Source organism: Hippichthys cyanospilos, chromosome 9 (genome assembly GCF_059441005.1).
Source record: "Hippichthys cyanospilos isolate Australia breed blue-spotted pipefish chromosome 9, RoL_Hcya_1.0, whole genome shotgun sequence".
Classification (NCBI taxonomy): domain Eukaryota; kingdom Metazoa; phylum Chordata; class Actinopteri; order Syngnathiformes; family Syngnathidae; genus Hippichthys; species Hippichthys cyanospilos.
In genome coordinates this window covers 2,825,001-2,841,811 of record NC_142377.1, presented here as the reverse complement: position 1 = coordinate 2,841,811, position 16,811 = coordinate 2,825,001, and the positions used below count along the sequence as shown (strand labels likewise).

At 38.0% G+C, this 16,811-nt stretch overlaps 1 protein-coding gene across 5 annotated transcripts in view; it reads right to left on the bottom strand.

Annotated features, from left to right (window-relative positions):
• The window catches only part of setd5 (SET domain containing 5), a 59,013-nt gene that overhangs the window by 29,524 nt on the left and 12,678 nt on the right, over positions 1-16,811 (bottom strand). For 4 of the 5 annotated variants that reach the window (XM_088423429.1, XM_088423432.1, XM_088423431.1 and 1 more), the window contains exons 2-8: positions 15,924-16,199; positions 13,708-13,810; positions 8,495-8,757; positions 6,650-6,708; positions 6,378-6,565; positions 6,250-6,288; positions 5,837-6,121 (exon numbers count right to left, since the gene is read on the bottom strand). In XM_088423429.1, the coding sequence (XP_088279555.1) occupies positions 5,837-6,121; positions 6,250-6,288; positions 6,378-6,565; positions 6,650-6,708; positions 8,495-8,757; positions 13,708-13,810; positions 15,924-15,994 (1,008 nt within the window). In that variant the 5' untranslated portion in view covers positions 15,995-16,199. The remainder of the gene's footprint in view (positions 1-5,836; positions 6,122-6,249; positions 6,289-6,377; positions 6,566-6,649; positions 6,709-8,494; positions 8,758-13,707; positions 13,811-15,923; positions 16,200-16,811) is intronic. The other variant, XM_088423430.1, reaches the window with a different exon arrangement.

The window sequence follows — 16,811 nt, the reverse complement described above, 5'->3', positions numbered from 1 at the left end:
AGACAACTACACACTACTTGCTGTATTTGTGCTATTTAGGAGGAAGACCACAGAATCGTATTTTCACAACTTCAAACTGAATGGGATCTGTGATAGTTGTCTTCGGGGACCCAAGAACCCCTTTTAGGGTGTACAACTCTTATCAGTTATGGTATGCACGGTTTGTTCGGCACCCAGTTTAACTGGTCGATGGAATTCAGATGTACATTTTTCGTCAACTGTTAAGTGACAACGTAAAAACCTCCTTCACAAAAATGATACACAGCCCCGATAGCCAGTCGAGGCAGCTTCACTAAACAAATATATATCCCGAGAATAGGAAGACATGGAACGTGCCTGGTTAGCTTTTGAAAGGTGAAGAGAAATCTATTTCATAGTGCTTGCTTTGTTCCTGCAGTTTGTCTCGCCACTGAGCAAGAGGGCAATTTGCTTTTGATTCTCAGTTAGCTTGTTTGTGAGTTGCACTACATTCAAATGCTCTTTTCATACTTATCAAATAAAAGATGACTTTCAACCATGTATAAAATACACCGGTTTTGTCTGCTAGCTGAGACCATGAGTGGTAAACCCTGCACCACATTTAAATTTTTCTTCAAGCTATGGCACATCTTGGAGCAACTTTTCAGGGAAAAACTTTGTTCAGCTCAGGTTGCTGTGGGGCTGCACGATTATGGCCAACATAATAATCATGATTATTTGAAATCACGATCTTTAATCACGAGTATTCATCATGTTTGGTCAAACATTTATTGCCCCCCCCCCCCCCTTATTTTTAAACAAGTAATATATAAATAGGGCTTCAAGGCTTGATACTTACAAATAATAAATTAAAATAAATATATTAAGTAAATAATAATTATGGCTAAAACACACAGGGCAACACAGCTAACTTACTTGCTGAATGCAAATTAATGACGAAAACCGAGCACATTATTTACTTTTAAGCAAATTTTAATCAATCAGGCATCAAAATGTCATCTTCGGTCATTTCAAATCGAATTTATTCCAATTTTTTGCAAATCAGATTTTTCAAAATGGGTCTCAATTGACAGCTAGCACTGTATATATTAGGAATTAGGTGAAAATCTAAGCGCCATTTCACACTGGTAAATATTATATTAGGGTGAGGAAAGCAGAAGTTTTTGCCATGCAAACATGTGGGAAACATTTTGCCCTGGAGGTACGGTGACAAAGTGCTTGATTTGACATGTAGTGTCAGTTTTTTAAATGTTAATATCGCCATGAATCAGATTAATTTATCGTGGCAGCCAATATCGTGATCATGATTAAAATTCGATTATTTGTGCAGGGTTGACGTCATGGATTAAAGTTAGGTAGGGTATGCAAATGCACGAAGTGAAGCATACGGCGTTACACATCAGTGATTTCTGTCTCACATGCGTACCTGAGTTCCAATTAAGTGCATACCTGGCTATGTATCTGAAAAGCCGTGTCAATTATATGTAGATTTTTACTCTACATGCCAGCCTGCTCCCAATTCCTTGCGAATATCAAGGGTGAACATTCAATATAATGTTGAAAAGTAAATTTAAAGAAATACCTGTTTTGCTCACTGAAGGTTAGGGTTAGGATTTAATTTAGCATGGCAAATGTTATTGTAACAAAATGATGTCTTATATTTATTTAAAAAAAATTAAACTATTTTTATATTTTAGAAAAATGGCTATTTAGCAAAAAATATTTTAATATGATATTTTTTAGAATTTAAATTTTAATACCGTCAGATTCTGTTATTGTCCCATGTCTAGCTGTAGCTGTTGTAAAAGCGCTATACAGTGAATCACAGTTTTGCAGCTTCACTACATTGAGGATTTTTCAAAAATGTCGACTCATATAGTGATAAAATCCTAGATGCGGTGTTTATGACAATTTGTGTCACTGCTTTACTGCAGCGCCCATCCATACCGCAACAACGCGCTCAGTCTTACGTGGAGGCTGAAAGAGTCTGTTAGTAAAGAATCTTGTTCAGCCATAAATGAAGGCCTTTCTGATTGAAATACACCACTGCTCATCATTCTGGATCAGGGGTGACAAATACATTTTGGATCAGTGGCTGCATGGAAGAAAATATATCCTCAAGCAGGCCTGAGAGGTAAAATAATGCCTTATATCTTACAAACAATTAGTGTCAATTATCTGTATGTTTTTGCTCTGCACACTGGCCTGGTCCCACTTATCCCCCAAATAGTGGGGCTCAACTGAAAATACATTGTTGAAAAGTAAATTTAAAATAAATAAATACATCAATAAAGTTAAAATACCCCTAACTTCATTTTGGGTCCCCTATGTGCCACAATATAGCATTGTCCCTAAAGTTGCATGAAACGAAATTTTCTATTGCCTTTTTTTCTATTTGTTATAAAAAATACATATTTTGTATATAACACATAATCAACAATTCAATACAATGAAAGACAAAGGAAGGAATATGTCCCAAAATCTGTGGTTGTCCAACTTTTTTGCAAGGAGTACAAGGGAACAAAATGATGCTCTAGCGTCTCATTCTCGACACATGGTGTAATTCATGTAATGATTTGTTAAAAAACTCAAAAAGTCATGACTCATGTCAATTACATTGATGCTGTGTGCTAACACCTGAGCTGTAAAACAACTCAAAAAGTCATGACTCATGTCAAATACATAGACGCTGTGTGCTAACACCTGAGCTGTAAAACAAACAATAAATAAAAAGAAATACAAGATTGATTATTTACAATACAACAGGGACTAATGCTAAATGTTTGGTAATGGCCCAGATGGTGACACCCGGCCATAGGGAATGTCTTGAGGCAATTTTACCTGCGCTGATCAATAGCATGACGAAGCTGGATGCTAATGCTAAGGTGAATGTTCACTTTCTGTCACAAAAGCAATCAGCAAGCTATTATTTGGCTATCAGCAAACCATTTGACACAAGCCTGGCAACTGGTCACTTTGGCTTGTAAGTTGCAATGCTGATCTTTGCATTGCTTGTAAAAGTAAGAATTTTTGAATATTGTAAGAGGAAGCCTGTGAAGAAGGACTGAATCAGTTATCGAGGACTCGAGTTGCGGCTGACAGCTGCGTGGGAAGATGCACTTACTGTTTTTTTTTTTTTTTTAAACAAGTTGCAGTGCTGATATTCACATTGTAAGTAAAAGTAACAATTTTTGCAAATTGTAACATTGGTTGTTAGGCACAAGGAAGCCTGCAGGGGAGGACTGAGTCAGTTGTTATTGAGCACTAATGTGAGTTGCGGCTAACACCAGCATGGGACAGCTTGATAACGAACCACGACTGAGTGAATCAATCAACACAGGCAATGGCATTAGAGTATTACTGTATCGACAGTGGACTAATGTTTTTTTTTTTTTCAGTGCTTCATAGAATCATGTGATGTACATGTGGATGGGGGCAGTAATTGTGGATGAATGATGCGCGTGAGGCTGGAGTAGTAAACGAGTGTGGAAGAAAGAGTGCTAACTGTTACAATAAAATAATGGCTACAATGTGAGCCCTGCCTGTCATGCTGTTTTTTTGTTTGTTTTTTTTTCCCAGCTACTGGCTCCAGTTTGGTCAATGTGCGATAGCCGCGACCTTGATGGCAACACCGGGGATGGGAATGGAACTGATAACAAAGACTGAGCCTGGACATTTAAGAAAATCTGTTAAAAGGGAATGAGCATTGTGGTTCAGTATGGTAGTAGGGGTGGTGTTTGGGGCTGCGGGGGGAGTTAGCGGGTAGTTGCCATTCTCTGGTGCACTGTATGTTGTGTGTTGTCAAATGAAAATAATTATTTGTGCCCAAAAAAAGACACCTGCCTGTTCATCCTCCAAACTACAGTTAGGAGACGACTGAGCAGGTGAAGAAAAGTAGCAAGGTTCTATTAAACTAATTTGTATACACTTTATTTATGTACATAAAATGTCCATTAGGGGGAAATCCTACTTTGTGCAATCCACTTATTGCAAGGGGCTAAATGAAGGATTATTGAATAAATAATGATGCACATTTTTTTTAGGTGCACAACTTCCTGTGGGACAACAGATGGGAAGTATTGATTACAGCGTGTTCATGGAACAGTATATTAAAACCATTTTTCCTCCCTATTAGCATTAATCATAAGCCCCCACTCCATTTTACATGACTTCACAAACCTGGTACAGTGGACCCCCGTGTTACGACAATCCCTTCCACGGTTAGGGTCGTAAGGCGAATTTCTCAAATGACGGGCAATCCAAACCTATGTTAAATAGCTAATGTGTTTAGAACCCTATGTAAAAATTGTAAATACGTATTAAAATTGATCCCAAAATAGTATAGTAAGTGTTACGTATGTATAATATACATGTATAAAATCAGAAAACATCATAAATAAAAAATATAGAAAGAATTGATTTACCTTTGAGTGCCGCTTGTTATGCCCTTATTCAAATAAGTGCAATTACCTAAAAACGTCAGCAGATGGAGGTAAAAACAACACAAATACAGCCAAGCCCCTAGGGTCATGACAGCTATATTGGTCGTATAACCGAGAAAATGTCATAAAGAGGGGATGAAAAAATTCAGTATTTCACGTCGCAACATGAAAATGATGTAAATCAGGGACATTGTAACATGGGGGTCCACTGTAATTTGTTGCACTACAGGCGGTTGCACTAAAAAAATCCGTAGAAGGTGAATCTGAGGAAATAAGCCATTATTTTGAACTTGCACCTTGGACGAAGAGACAAAGGCTAGGTACACACTGTTCACATGAAATGTTCAATTACGGATTGTTTGTGAAATCAGATTTTTTTTCGTGAGGTCGGTTAAATTTCCGAAAAATGCGACCTGTATGTGACCTGTGTGTGAACGCCAAACGACACACCATGACATAACACAGTGGGCACGCTTAACGTTCGTGTTTATGGAAGAACCACAATGGATGACTGAATGGCTGTCATACTGGAGCAACAATATTGTCAATCTGTTACATTTAAGGTGGAAAGCAATACCTCACTCGCAAGGAGACGTTGCGGGAGACATGCACACATACTTTGTTCTCCTCCCAACTGTTCTCGGCCACATTCTGCTATTGTTATGTTTTTTCCAAGCCATTTCTGCTATTTAGAGCGCCAAATTTTGACATTTGTCGCATGTTTGTTATGTCTGAGGCAAATTAATGTGACCTGGCTATTCAGACTGAAGTCGCATGTCTAAAAATTGGATACGTATTGGATTTAGTACCACATACCCAAGTGGCCTGGGTTGCATTTGAAGAAGCGTGATCTGTGTCGCTAACACTGCAAAATTGTGTCACTTCAGACTGCAGTGTGAACCCAGCCAAAGTTGTTGTGATAAACTGTAATGCGCCTACGAAGGAATGAGGATCACATCAACCTTTCATTTTTTGGACAAAGACTATGGCTCAAACATACGTATGAAACTTTGTGCTTGTGTGAACACAACTCACTGACAAAGGGTGTTTTGTGTCACAGCATCATCAGGTATGATTTTTAGGTTTAGTGGAGACGACAATTTGGTATTAGTCAACCTTTTAAATTATTGAAACGACCAGAGCAATATTTGGAATTTTATGGATGCAAGCATTTTGCCATTAAATTGTTGTGAACACCTATGAAGAGTTTTCAATTGGAAAACCCATAATTTTGGATCTAATCATTGTAATATTTGCACCAAAAGAAGTTGACATGAGTAGAGATGTTCCCCAAGATGTCTACGTTTGATCAGTTTTATATTGTTGACATGTTAGTAATAAATGGATCAATGGAAGTGAAAGCACAAGTGTGTTATATACTAAAATATTTTAATGAATACACTTCTTGTCCTAACCTGCATCTTTGAGCTCAGCACAGTGTTGTTACAAGCCAGCTCCGTGCGGTTGATAGTGTCCATGGCATCAATGGAGGTTGGTGTGGTGGATGGAAGGGTCATGGTTTCACTTTCTGTGTGTCCAACAGTAGTGCTGGCAGTGCGGTGAAGCTGGAGTAGAGTTTGGATATCAGCGCTGTACTGGTTGGCTAAAGCCTCCTCATATTGGTCAGTCCACTGTTGAATTCTACTCTCCCATCCCTCTGTTGTGTTCTCATCCAGCACACTGGCCTCTGTTGTCGAGTTCTTGATGAAAGAAAAGATGCATGAAATGAAGAGGGGCACAAAGAATTTCACTGTGTGGTTTTGTGCTATACATGTGACAATAATTCTCTACAAGCTTCACAAAAACAAATACTGTACTTCAGTCATACCTTCATCCGCAAAGACTTCCGAGAACCCTCTCTATAAGCCTGAAAGAATAAAATCAATACTTTCACTTGAAAATATAAACTTTTTAAAAAGTGATGTGGCAAATATTAACTTAATATAGTTTACATACTTTGACCTTCTTAACCTTTGGTATTCCACTGGCTTTTTCTGTGCTTTTTTTCCTCTTTTTAGATTTAGTTCTTTTGACTCTGTTGACAGTGAGTTTGATGCTTGTGGGTGTATGCTGGGTAGCAGTGTAAGAGATTGTGGAGGGTGATACTGCTTCATCACCACTCTCTGTAGCACTGCTCTCTCCAGCTACCAGAAATGAAAAAGTATATTGTTAAGCTGTTATGATCTTTGTAACATACAGAAACTGAAACGAAATGGGTGAAGTAATACCTGATACATTTTCATTTTGTCTGTGCTGGACATCTGTTTCTTTCCTCCCATCAAGACCTCTGCAAGAAGAGAACACCAACAACAACATTACCAACAGATGTATTTGGTAATTTCGAAATATGGGAAAAAAAACACTCAATTAAGTGGACATAAACAATACTTGACCGATAAAAGGTAGGATGCATGTATAAAGAATACTTTAATTTATCTTCAATTTATCTTCAATTTATATTCTTTTGTGTACAAGATCTTCTACAATATCTTCAATTTATCTTCTTTTGTGTACAAGATAGCAAACAGTATTGGATAAAATGACATGTCGTGATACGTCACATCAATACACAATTTAATTAAGAGATTATTTTCAGGCTTTTTGCTTTAAGTTAAAGATGTCCCTGTGTATTGGAACAGTGGGTCACTATCCGCTGGGTCATTTAGGTTATGCATTTAAAAAATGAGATAAAAGAGCAACGTTTGAGCCCATTTCAATTTTCTTGTGGTGCATCGATCACTTAGCCACCAATTCTTACCACCCAGTTTCTGTGAAATAGTATGTGTGCTTTTCTGCACATGCAATACAGCACACGTTCATACCAAAACAGCATCTGCATCATGCCACATTTCTGTTTTGAACAATAGCCGATCTCTCATGGATGATACAGTAGATATCGTAATCGGCAGCGTAAAGCCTTGATTGAACTACGCTTTTTTGTATTTACTTCTAAAATGCATGTGCTACTTAGAAGATAGGATTATTCAGAAGACAACATTTTAACATGAAAAAAAGTATTGAAAAAAAGACTTAAAATGAATACAACTAAGACCTAATCTTTTGTTACTTTGTTTCATCGTTTACTGCTGTGGTTCCGTTCTCAAAAACACTCTGCATAAACCGAAATCCGCAAAATAGTTTCTTTTATTGTAATGAATACCTTAAATAGATTTTTTTGTTTTTATTTGGACTTATTGGAGGGAAAAAAATCAAGAATTATAGAGGTAAACCTGAAATTGATACGATTTGGTTATTGTGACTTCACTTTTTCATAGATAGAGATGACCACAACTGTTTTCTATTGCAGGTTTTTGTCGCTATTTTTGGTGCATTTTCTTCCTTTCAAATAAGACCAGTGGAACAAAATATATTCTATTTATTAAAAAAAATAAAAGAAAATCAGCATCTACTTCATGTATTTTCATTTACAGTAGCTAGCATTAGAGGCATTCTTAGGTGAAGGGCTCCTCGTCAATTGAGTACCGAATTTTGGCTTCTTTCCCGACACAAAGCTTGGGGAAGAGGTGTGTGTACACTTGTGCCCCCCAAAAATGCACCATTTCAAATAATTGTTTTCATCTTCATTTTTTTCATCCGACTTCAGAGTTTCTCAATCCCTTATTTCTCACCCGTAGACAGCTTTCTTCATGCTGGTTCTACCTCTAACTATTAGAAATTTAATCATAGGCAAAACCGAAATGTGAAACTAAGTCCAGGTTTTCCATTATTCCACACTACTTATGGTTTGGATAATCACTCAGAAATACATGATACAAAAGGTGCCACTATTTTGTATGTCAGACCAAGTACCATAAAATAAAAACAGATCCAGAAGCAGAAACATATGATTAGGAGCAGATTACTTAACATTCTAATATTCATTAAGAAAAGTGCCTTTAAGGGGAGTGTACTGTTTATGGTGAGGACTTTGCCAACAGCACAATCATTAAGATGTATTTGTTTGAAGTTCATATTTATTTGTAAAAATGTATTTAGCAAACTGGGATAAGGTTGGAGCAGCTTGCTTATAAAGCATGCTCCCAAACAGACAGAGCACATTTTCCATGGCTCACCTGCAGTTGTCACATTTAATGAGCAAGCCGTCTGGCATCAGAGTGCAGTGACACCAGGTGGCTAGAACCCCATCCTCTTCCGAGGAGCTATCGCTGTCTGCTGAGTTGTCCTCCGTAGCTTGAATATAGCAGGAACTGCGTACCATGCCATTGAGATCCATTCGAGGAATGATGGTTTGAGAAAGCGGAGAAGCGGGTGGGGTGGGGGGAGGGGGTGCACCATAGTTGTGATCCTGACAACACACAACGGAAGACTGTTGCTTCTTCAAACAACGGGTGTTCAGGCAAAAAAGGGAAACGGAAAATGGAGATGAATGAAAATGAGGGTAAACAGTAATGTGAAACAGTACAGTTGTTAATATCAGAAATAGATTGTGGTTACAGATATACATTGACTAGACAATGTAATAATGTCTTCACAAACCAGAGTGGTTTTTCATCATACAAGAAGTTCAGTTAGATTTACACCATGTTCTATCAAATTTTATAAATGCTCTATAGTAAAATATAATAAAAATATTTTCATGGAAATTTTGATTTTCTTATCACATTGGCTGGTTTATAAAAAAAAAAAAAAAACTACTGTTTGTGCCAAGATGAAGGACCAAAAATTTGTCGAGATACGAGAAAAAAGCAGTAGCAAGAAAACAAACAAAAACATGTAAAACAAGTAAAACTATGCAAAATTTTGTAGTAACAAGCCTTGGATTTTTTGTTTTCATCACACCCCTAATTTGTGAAGACATTTTTTCCCCTCTGGAGTCCAATTCGATTTTTAAAAATGTATTTAAATTTGAAAACACATAAAATAGCTCACAAAAGTGACAACACACCTCACATTTTTTGAAACATTATACTTGATATTTTACTACAATGTAAAGCACAGTCCATTGCAAGAGCTGCTTATCACATTTTTCACACCTACAGTACTTTGTCCTGCTTTATAAATCTGTTGCAATGATCTGGCAGTTTGTGTTAGCTTACCCACATTTACCACCAAAAACTACAAATGTAAGTGTTTAGCGACATATGAAAAGTGAGTTTGAGAAAATTCTATTTCCTGAGCTAAAGAAAGTCTTTAAAAACCACCCTGACTGACTATTACTTATTTACAAGTGAATCATCTCACCACTTTTACTGTGGCAATGTTAATCAACATTAAAAAATAATTTACAGTACCAATTTAACTGCTTTTAAAAGTGGCACTCTAATCTAGGCACAACTTTTTCAAAATTATTTAATTACAAAATATATGCTTGAGACCCAGTCTATTAATGATGATCATTTTAGAGTAATGATCATGGTGTACAATGTGTGATGATGATTGATGCATCACACCAGTGAGCAAAAATGGCTAATTGGGCCAAATTTGGCTTAAAAATGTACCACTCACAACTTTTGCCACGGCAGTTTAGAAATCAATGGCTGTGGCAAGTTGTTTTGAGGGTACAGTAAATTTACAATGCATTGTTATGCAAGTTGTACCTTGTACAATAATGTCATTTCTTCATTATTGGCCCACAAAAAATATATATTTAAGAAAAAATTATGTGACCTGGCATAGCAATATGAGGCAGCACAATTTAGATTTTTTGCAAATATGATGCATTTGCATCATGCATCTATTTTTGTAGGATGCAGTGTAACAATAGAATTCCACATTTATTCAAAACCAACCTGGGCCTGTTCGCATGAGGATATAAATCAGATATGAATGTCTGCAATATGAATGCTCATCTTGACACAGTCGATCTGTATGACAGTTGTCAAAAGTCCTATATAAACGCCATGCTAATGAGAGTTAATTTAAAAGCTCATGATGTATTTTCCAGTGGTTTTCATAACAACATTCATCCATTCTGTCATCATCTACTGCTTTATAAGGAGTTGGGTCACAGGGGCAGCTGTCTCAGCAGGGAAGCCCAGATTTTCATCTCCCCTCCTCCGGAAGGATCCTCGGGCATTCCTAGGACCGCCGAGAGAATTAAGTCTCTGGAGCATGTCCTGGGTCATCCCTGGAGCATCCTCCTAGACATGCCCGAACACCTCACCAGGGAAGCATCCAGGAGGCACTCTAACCAGATGAGAAAGTCGCCTCAGCTGGATCCTTACAACTGGAAGAGCAACCACTCTACTAAGAGACACTCCAAGATGACTGAGCCTCTCACCCTATCTCTAAGGGAGAGCCTGGACACCCTGCAAAGGAAAATGGTTTTGACCACTGGGCAAAACGAGGGAGTCACCAGGGAGAGCATTTTTTTGGGGCTTTACTTTGTGGAGGCCATGTCAGGGGCAGTGATGGGCAAAGTACACAAATTGTTGACGAGTAAAAGTAAAGATACCCATGTAAAAATTTATTTGAGTAAAAGTGCTTATCAAATATCTCGTCAAGTAAGTACATGCTCTGAAATGTACTTAAAGTGTAATGAATTTTTTTTTTTTGGGCGATCCAAACCACAATTCTAATTGGTTTCCGCTACACCGTTAAGATAAATGTCAGTTGTGTTCAAGAAGGGGCGGCTCAATGGAAAAGTGCTTAGCCGGTCTGCCTCACAGTTCAGAGTCCCGAGTTCAACTGCAGCTCGCATCGGCCTTTCTGTGTGGAGTTTGCATAATCTCCCTAAGCACGTGTGGGTTCTCTTTGGGCACTTTGGTTTCTTTCCACAGTCTAAAAACATGCATGGCAGGTGGATTGGACACTCTAAATTGTCCTCAGGTGTGATTTGGGTGCGTGAATGGTTGTTAGTTTCTATGTGCCCTGCAATGGCTGGCAACCAGTTCACGGTGTCCCCCGCCTACTGCCTGTAGATAGGCACCAGCAAGCCAGCGACCCAAGTGAGGATGTGCATCTTTGAAATATGAATGGATGGATGCATACTTTGTTGACCTGTTATTCTGAAAATAAAATATTGAAAAAAAAATATTCAATGTCTGATTAAGGACAGTAAGAAACCGCTCATCAGTTAAATCGTAATTGTATGATACAGAACAAGTCGCCGCTAATGCAAGGTATATTATGCATACAAATGCACTCAGACTTTTTAAACCTAAAAAAGTCCAATGATTGATTAACCATTTATAATAATAATAATAATAATAATAATAATAGATCATTTTTAATCATGTCATATTACTCCCAAAAAGCACCACTAAATTAATATTTTAACCCTTGTACAGTTATATACAGTAGACTGCTTCGATGAATACATTTTGTTGCATGCCCATCAAATGCAGTTTGTCGTCGTATTTTCCCCCCACTAAAGAATAAGACCTCATTTAGCCAATCCATTGGTTAAAATTAGCATGCTTGAACTGCTAAAATATTGTATTTTTGTAAGGTTTTCAAAAATAAACTTTCAGATAATTCTGCAATGGCTAATTATGATTAAAATAATAATAGCTGGTTAAAAATAGACCTTTAAGTCATAATTAAGTTCAAATAACTTTAGTTAGCTCCTTTTTCTTTTTTTTAATAATCTGAAATTAACAATTGTATGGAACCAGAACCGAATGAAAGAATCCAAATCAAATGATGCCCTAAGGTATTGATAAGTAAATTAATAAATATAAAGAACAAACCTGCACTTAGTATATGCAATTTTTATAACATGTGCATCAAATGTATTTTTAGCAATTTTAAAAGAGCCCCCCTTAAACAGTGCTTCTGAACATCATGGTCAAAAAGAAAGACCTGCGGGAGGACCTGTGGTAGAATCTTGTGTGTGCCCACAGCAAGGGAAAGGGTTACTAGGCCATTTCCAAGCGCTTGTGGCAACCATCCATAGCCTCTTAAACAACCATATGAGGTTCAACATTGTTAAAAACCTCGGTGGGCATGGCAAGAATTGCAAGGTGTCACTCAAAACTGGCCAGGAAAGTATGCTGAGAGGTTAAGGGCAACAATCAGACCCCACCAAAGGCCCTAATAGAAACACCTAACCATGCAGGGACGACTGTTTCAAGGTGTAGCACTAATTGGCCTAGGAAGACAACCCTCCTCAAGAATAAACATGGTGAGGCTTGGCTGGCTTTTGCCCGAGGTCCCCTCCAGCATGACTCTAGATCTTGGTCAACCATCTTGATAAAGAGTTATTTGGGCCTATGAATGCTTAGTGAGTCAGGAGGAAAAAAAGGAGACGACTATGAGCTAAAGAAACAAAACAAAACACCATCCCTAAAATCAGGCATGGTTGTATTGATTCTTTTACTTGTTTGTCACATACTGTATAACTTGAGGACAAGTGTGTGTGTATGTGTGTGTGTAATGTAATACACACACACACACACACACACGCCCACACACACATCTTGAGTCACTGTCAATATGACAGTATGTAAATTGATGCGATGATACATCAGCAAATATGGGCATGCTTTATTCCTTGAGAAAGTTTTTGACAAAATCCTGTGTGGTGTGAAAAACTGAAAAGGTTGGTAGCAGTGCTTCCTGTGCAAAAGTTAGTGTAGAATACTGATGTAACTATCTTGTGCAGTATCAAGTAAATCCCTCTCTTCTTTGATGGTTGCTTTGTCAAAGATGTTATGCTACCCAGAACACCTGCCCCTGCTGCTGGAAAAAAAAATTCCTAGAAGAAACACTGTCAACACTATGATGATTATTATGGATTACACAACTGGAATGAAAGGCAATAGACTAATCAGAGGCCATTACTTTGGTGCTATGAATTCTAACATATAGGAACAAGTTGTTACTATGCTAGTGTTCTTGGGGGTTTGTTTATGGAAACTCTTGTGAATTCATCGAGTAAATTCAGCTCATAATGTAGAATCATTAGATAGTGTAAGAAATTGCGAAAGGGAATTGACAGCTTTATATTGCTACCAGTATGTTTGGGATTCCTCACGTGAATCCGTTTGACAGTAAAAAGGTAATGAATGACTGATTGGCCAAATTTTTAAATTATTACAACACACTCTTACAGTCTTACAAAATGCAATTCGTGACACTTCAATGATTGTTATTTAATGAAAATTAAGCTGATTAGATAAGAGGTAGACATTCAAACACCTGAATCATTATTGCCTCGCACATTAGAACCTATGCATGCAAAAAGTCATTCTGCTATGCCAGATCACAAATGTGAGTAGTGCACACACTTTTGTGCATTATTGTACGATACACACTTGCATCAATTAAAATATCGTAATTAATTGAATGTGCATTGGATAAAAAAAGGCTCATTTGTACTCACAGCATATGGCAGTCCCCGATACCCATGACTTTGTGCACTTCCACAACTATGGTTGTTGAATTTTTTTTCATTAATAGCAGGGCTTGCTTCAATGGATTCAGGGCTGAAAATGTAAAAATATATGTTAGGAAAACATATATCAATTACAGCATTTTTTAAAAAAGGATATTTTAGAACATGCCTCTAAATATGATATTCTACTAGATGGAAACAAAACTCAGAGAATGTTTTCCTTCCAAAGTGAACAGCAATTTATAAACGTGAACATGGTTTGTGTTATTTTGTTATGCTCCTCACGCTTCTTCACATATAAATGTCCCAACACTAAATACATAACCTTTTCTTTTCTCTGGATTTTCTGGCTTAGAATGTCTTTGCTTAGTTGAAGTTTGCATTCTTGGCAGGGGGTATGTGTACATTACAAACAAAAATTAAAAACATATAAAAAATAAATACCATGAATCGAGAAACATGCAAAAAATAGTTAAAATAAAAGAATAGAAAGAAAATTATTTGGACATTATTGTGATCCCCTTCAATGACCAATGGTCTTGAAGAGAACAAATAAGTGTTCAGTTGAAATCTTGACAGTTTGTGTTCCTTAGTACATTTCACTAAAATGAAGGAATACGTTAAACAGACGTAAATCCAGAAACTACAAAATATAGTTAAACAAACCAATAGAATAATACGCTAAGGAAATTTTGGAAAATCTTTTGACTGGGCTAGTTGTAACAAACCTGACGGAAGCAAAGGAAACCCCTTTTCTTGACTTTGTGCATCCTATGAAAAAAAATCTCATTTACTGCACCTACAAGGTACAGTGTAATGCCTGCAGATGGCCCCCATGGATGGTGCATCCACACCTGTTCAGCAATGTGTTGTAATCCTTTTTTTAGTAATGTTTTAAAATATAAAAATATCCAATTGAAGGGTGTGAGAGAAGCAAGCAGACTTGGCTCAGGATGCCTCCTGGACACCACATTGGTGGGAGGTGTTCCAGGCATATCCCACTGGGAGAATCCGTAGACACGACCCAGGACACGCTGGAGAGACTATGGCCTTGTCAACATGTAACCAGTTTTTTTAAACCCGTATAGTCTCCACCTCATTGTTGTTTGTTGTTTTAAAGAAATGGTGTCTACACAAATCCAGCACAATGTGGTTTCATTTACTTACAAGCATGCCAAGTCGCTCGGCGGCAGTAGTGTCGCCAAATGTTGTCAAATAAGAACTTCAACCTCTGACGTGTTCAATCAGAGAGAACTTCCGTCTCTGACGTCATCAGTATTTGCGTCTTTGGCGGGAAAAAGAGAAGCGCAAAAAAGCGAATCTACGGTTTAAACCTGTTACATGCAACCACCATACCGGAGGCTTGGGCAAATCTCCACTTTGGTTTTAAAAGGTTTTGGTTTTGATGAAACAAAAAAGTTCGGCCACAGATTGCAAACAGGACAAAGCGTAGACATTTACTGCCACTTTGCAAGAACCCTGGCAACATGTAGACAAGGTCTAAGTGGCGAGGGAGAGGGAAGTCTGGGTTTCCCTGCTGAAGCTGCTGCCCCAGTGACTCGACCTCAGATAGGTGGTAGATAATGGATGGATGGATGTGTGGGGATTATTCAGAAGAGTCTGGAAGTTGGGTGAATAGTAAAGAGGAGCGAGTTTGCAAAGATGTGGGGGAGGGGAATCGGAGTGGGGGAGAGGAGGGTTTTAATTGTCAGGTTTCCCATTTTGATTTTAAATTGCAGAATTGTTTTGTCGTTGATAGTTTTTTATCTAAAGCACTTTGAGTTACAAAAGCATAAGGTGCTATACAAATGAAGTTGCCTTAAATAGTTCAGGGATCACCAACATGGTGTATGTGGACACTCTGTAGTCCCCAGAGAAGACATGAGTGGAAGGCCTCTTTTAAAAATACCTCAGTAGTAATGGGACATAGTGATTATCTGGGGATGTTGTAGTGATCATTTCAAAATGTGGACACTGGCGGAGATTTAAACAACTCAGGTGCATTGGGACATCTGTTTCCTAATGATTGTGAGACCCAATTGACATGATCAATGTTGTCACATGAATGAAGATCATCAATTATTAAAACATATAACATCCACATTATTATAGATCATTTAACCAAATTTGTTATTTCGGAAGTGTAACCCTTTTCAAAAACAGTTAGTTTTGTGGTGTTGCTCAGTCACCATTTGACAACTTACTCTGATCCAGCAGCCATTTCTGTGTAAGACGTTTCAGGTGTGGTGACTCCTAGAGCGATTACTATGCTCATGACGTCCAGCACAGCTACACTTGGGAGGTAGGGAAAGAGGGGGGAAGGGGAGGGGGAGGGGGGAGGGGGGCAGGATGGAATTGTGGAGGAGGGGGAGGGGGGCAGTTGGCGGTAGAGAAATTACAGGGCTCCAACGACAGTGGCAAACCACTCCAGTGGTGGGGGGCCGCTGAGCCGTAGCCCTCGGCTTAGGGTCATGGGGGACCTAAAAACACAGAACGTGATGAATGGATCATCTTGACAGAAAAGAACTGAATTGTAGAAATATTTGCTCATCATTAAAAAAAATTATTTAAAAAAACAAAAACAGTAAAACCATGTTCTTAAGTATTCAGACCCTTTGCAGTGACTCTCATATTTAAATCCTTTCCATTTCTTCTGAACCTTCTTGAGATAGTTCTGCTCCTTCATTAGAGCCCAGCTGTGTTTAATGTAACTGAATGGACTTGATTAGGAAAGGCACACACCTATCTGTGTAAGATCGTATCGCTCAGGGTGGAAGTCAACGCACAGAAGAATCATGACATTGAAATGAAACTGCTTAAGGAGCTCAGAAAAAGAATTGTGGAAATGCACAGATCAAGCCATGGTTAAAAAGGAAAAAAAAAATTTCAGCGTCCAAGCTTCCTCAAGGTTTCTCACCAGCGCAAGTGATGTCACAGATCTGGTGTGTTTTGCCTTTGTTTTAAATAGCAAAACAGCTGGCCAAGATGAAGAGGGCACAATCATCCAACTGAAAACATTTCAGTCTTAAAAAGAGAAACTGACAATAGCATCATAGAGTTGCTGTGTGCTTTCATTGCAAACCATCCATCGT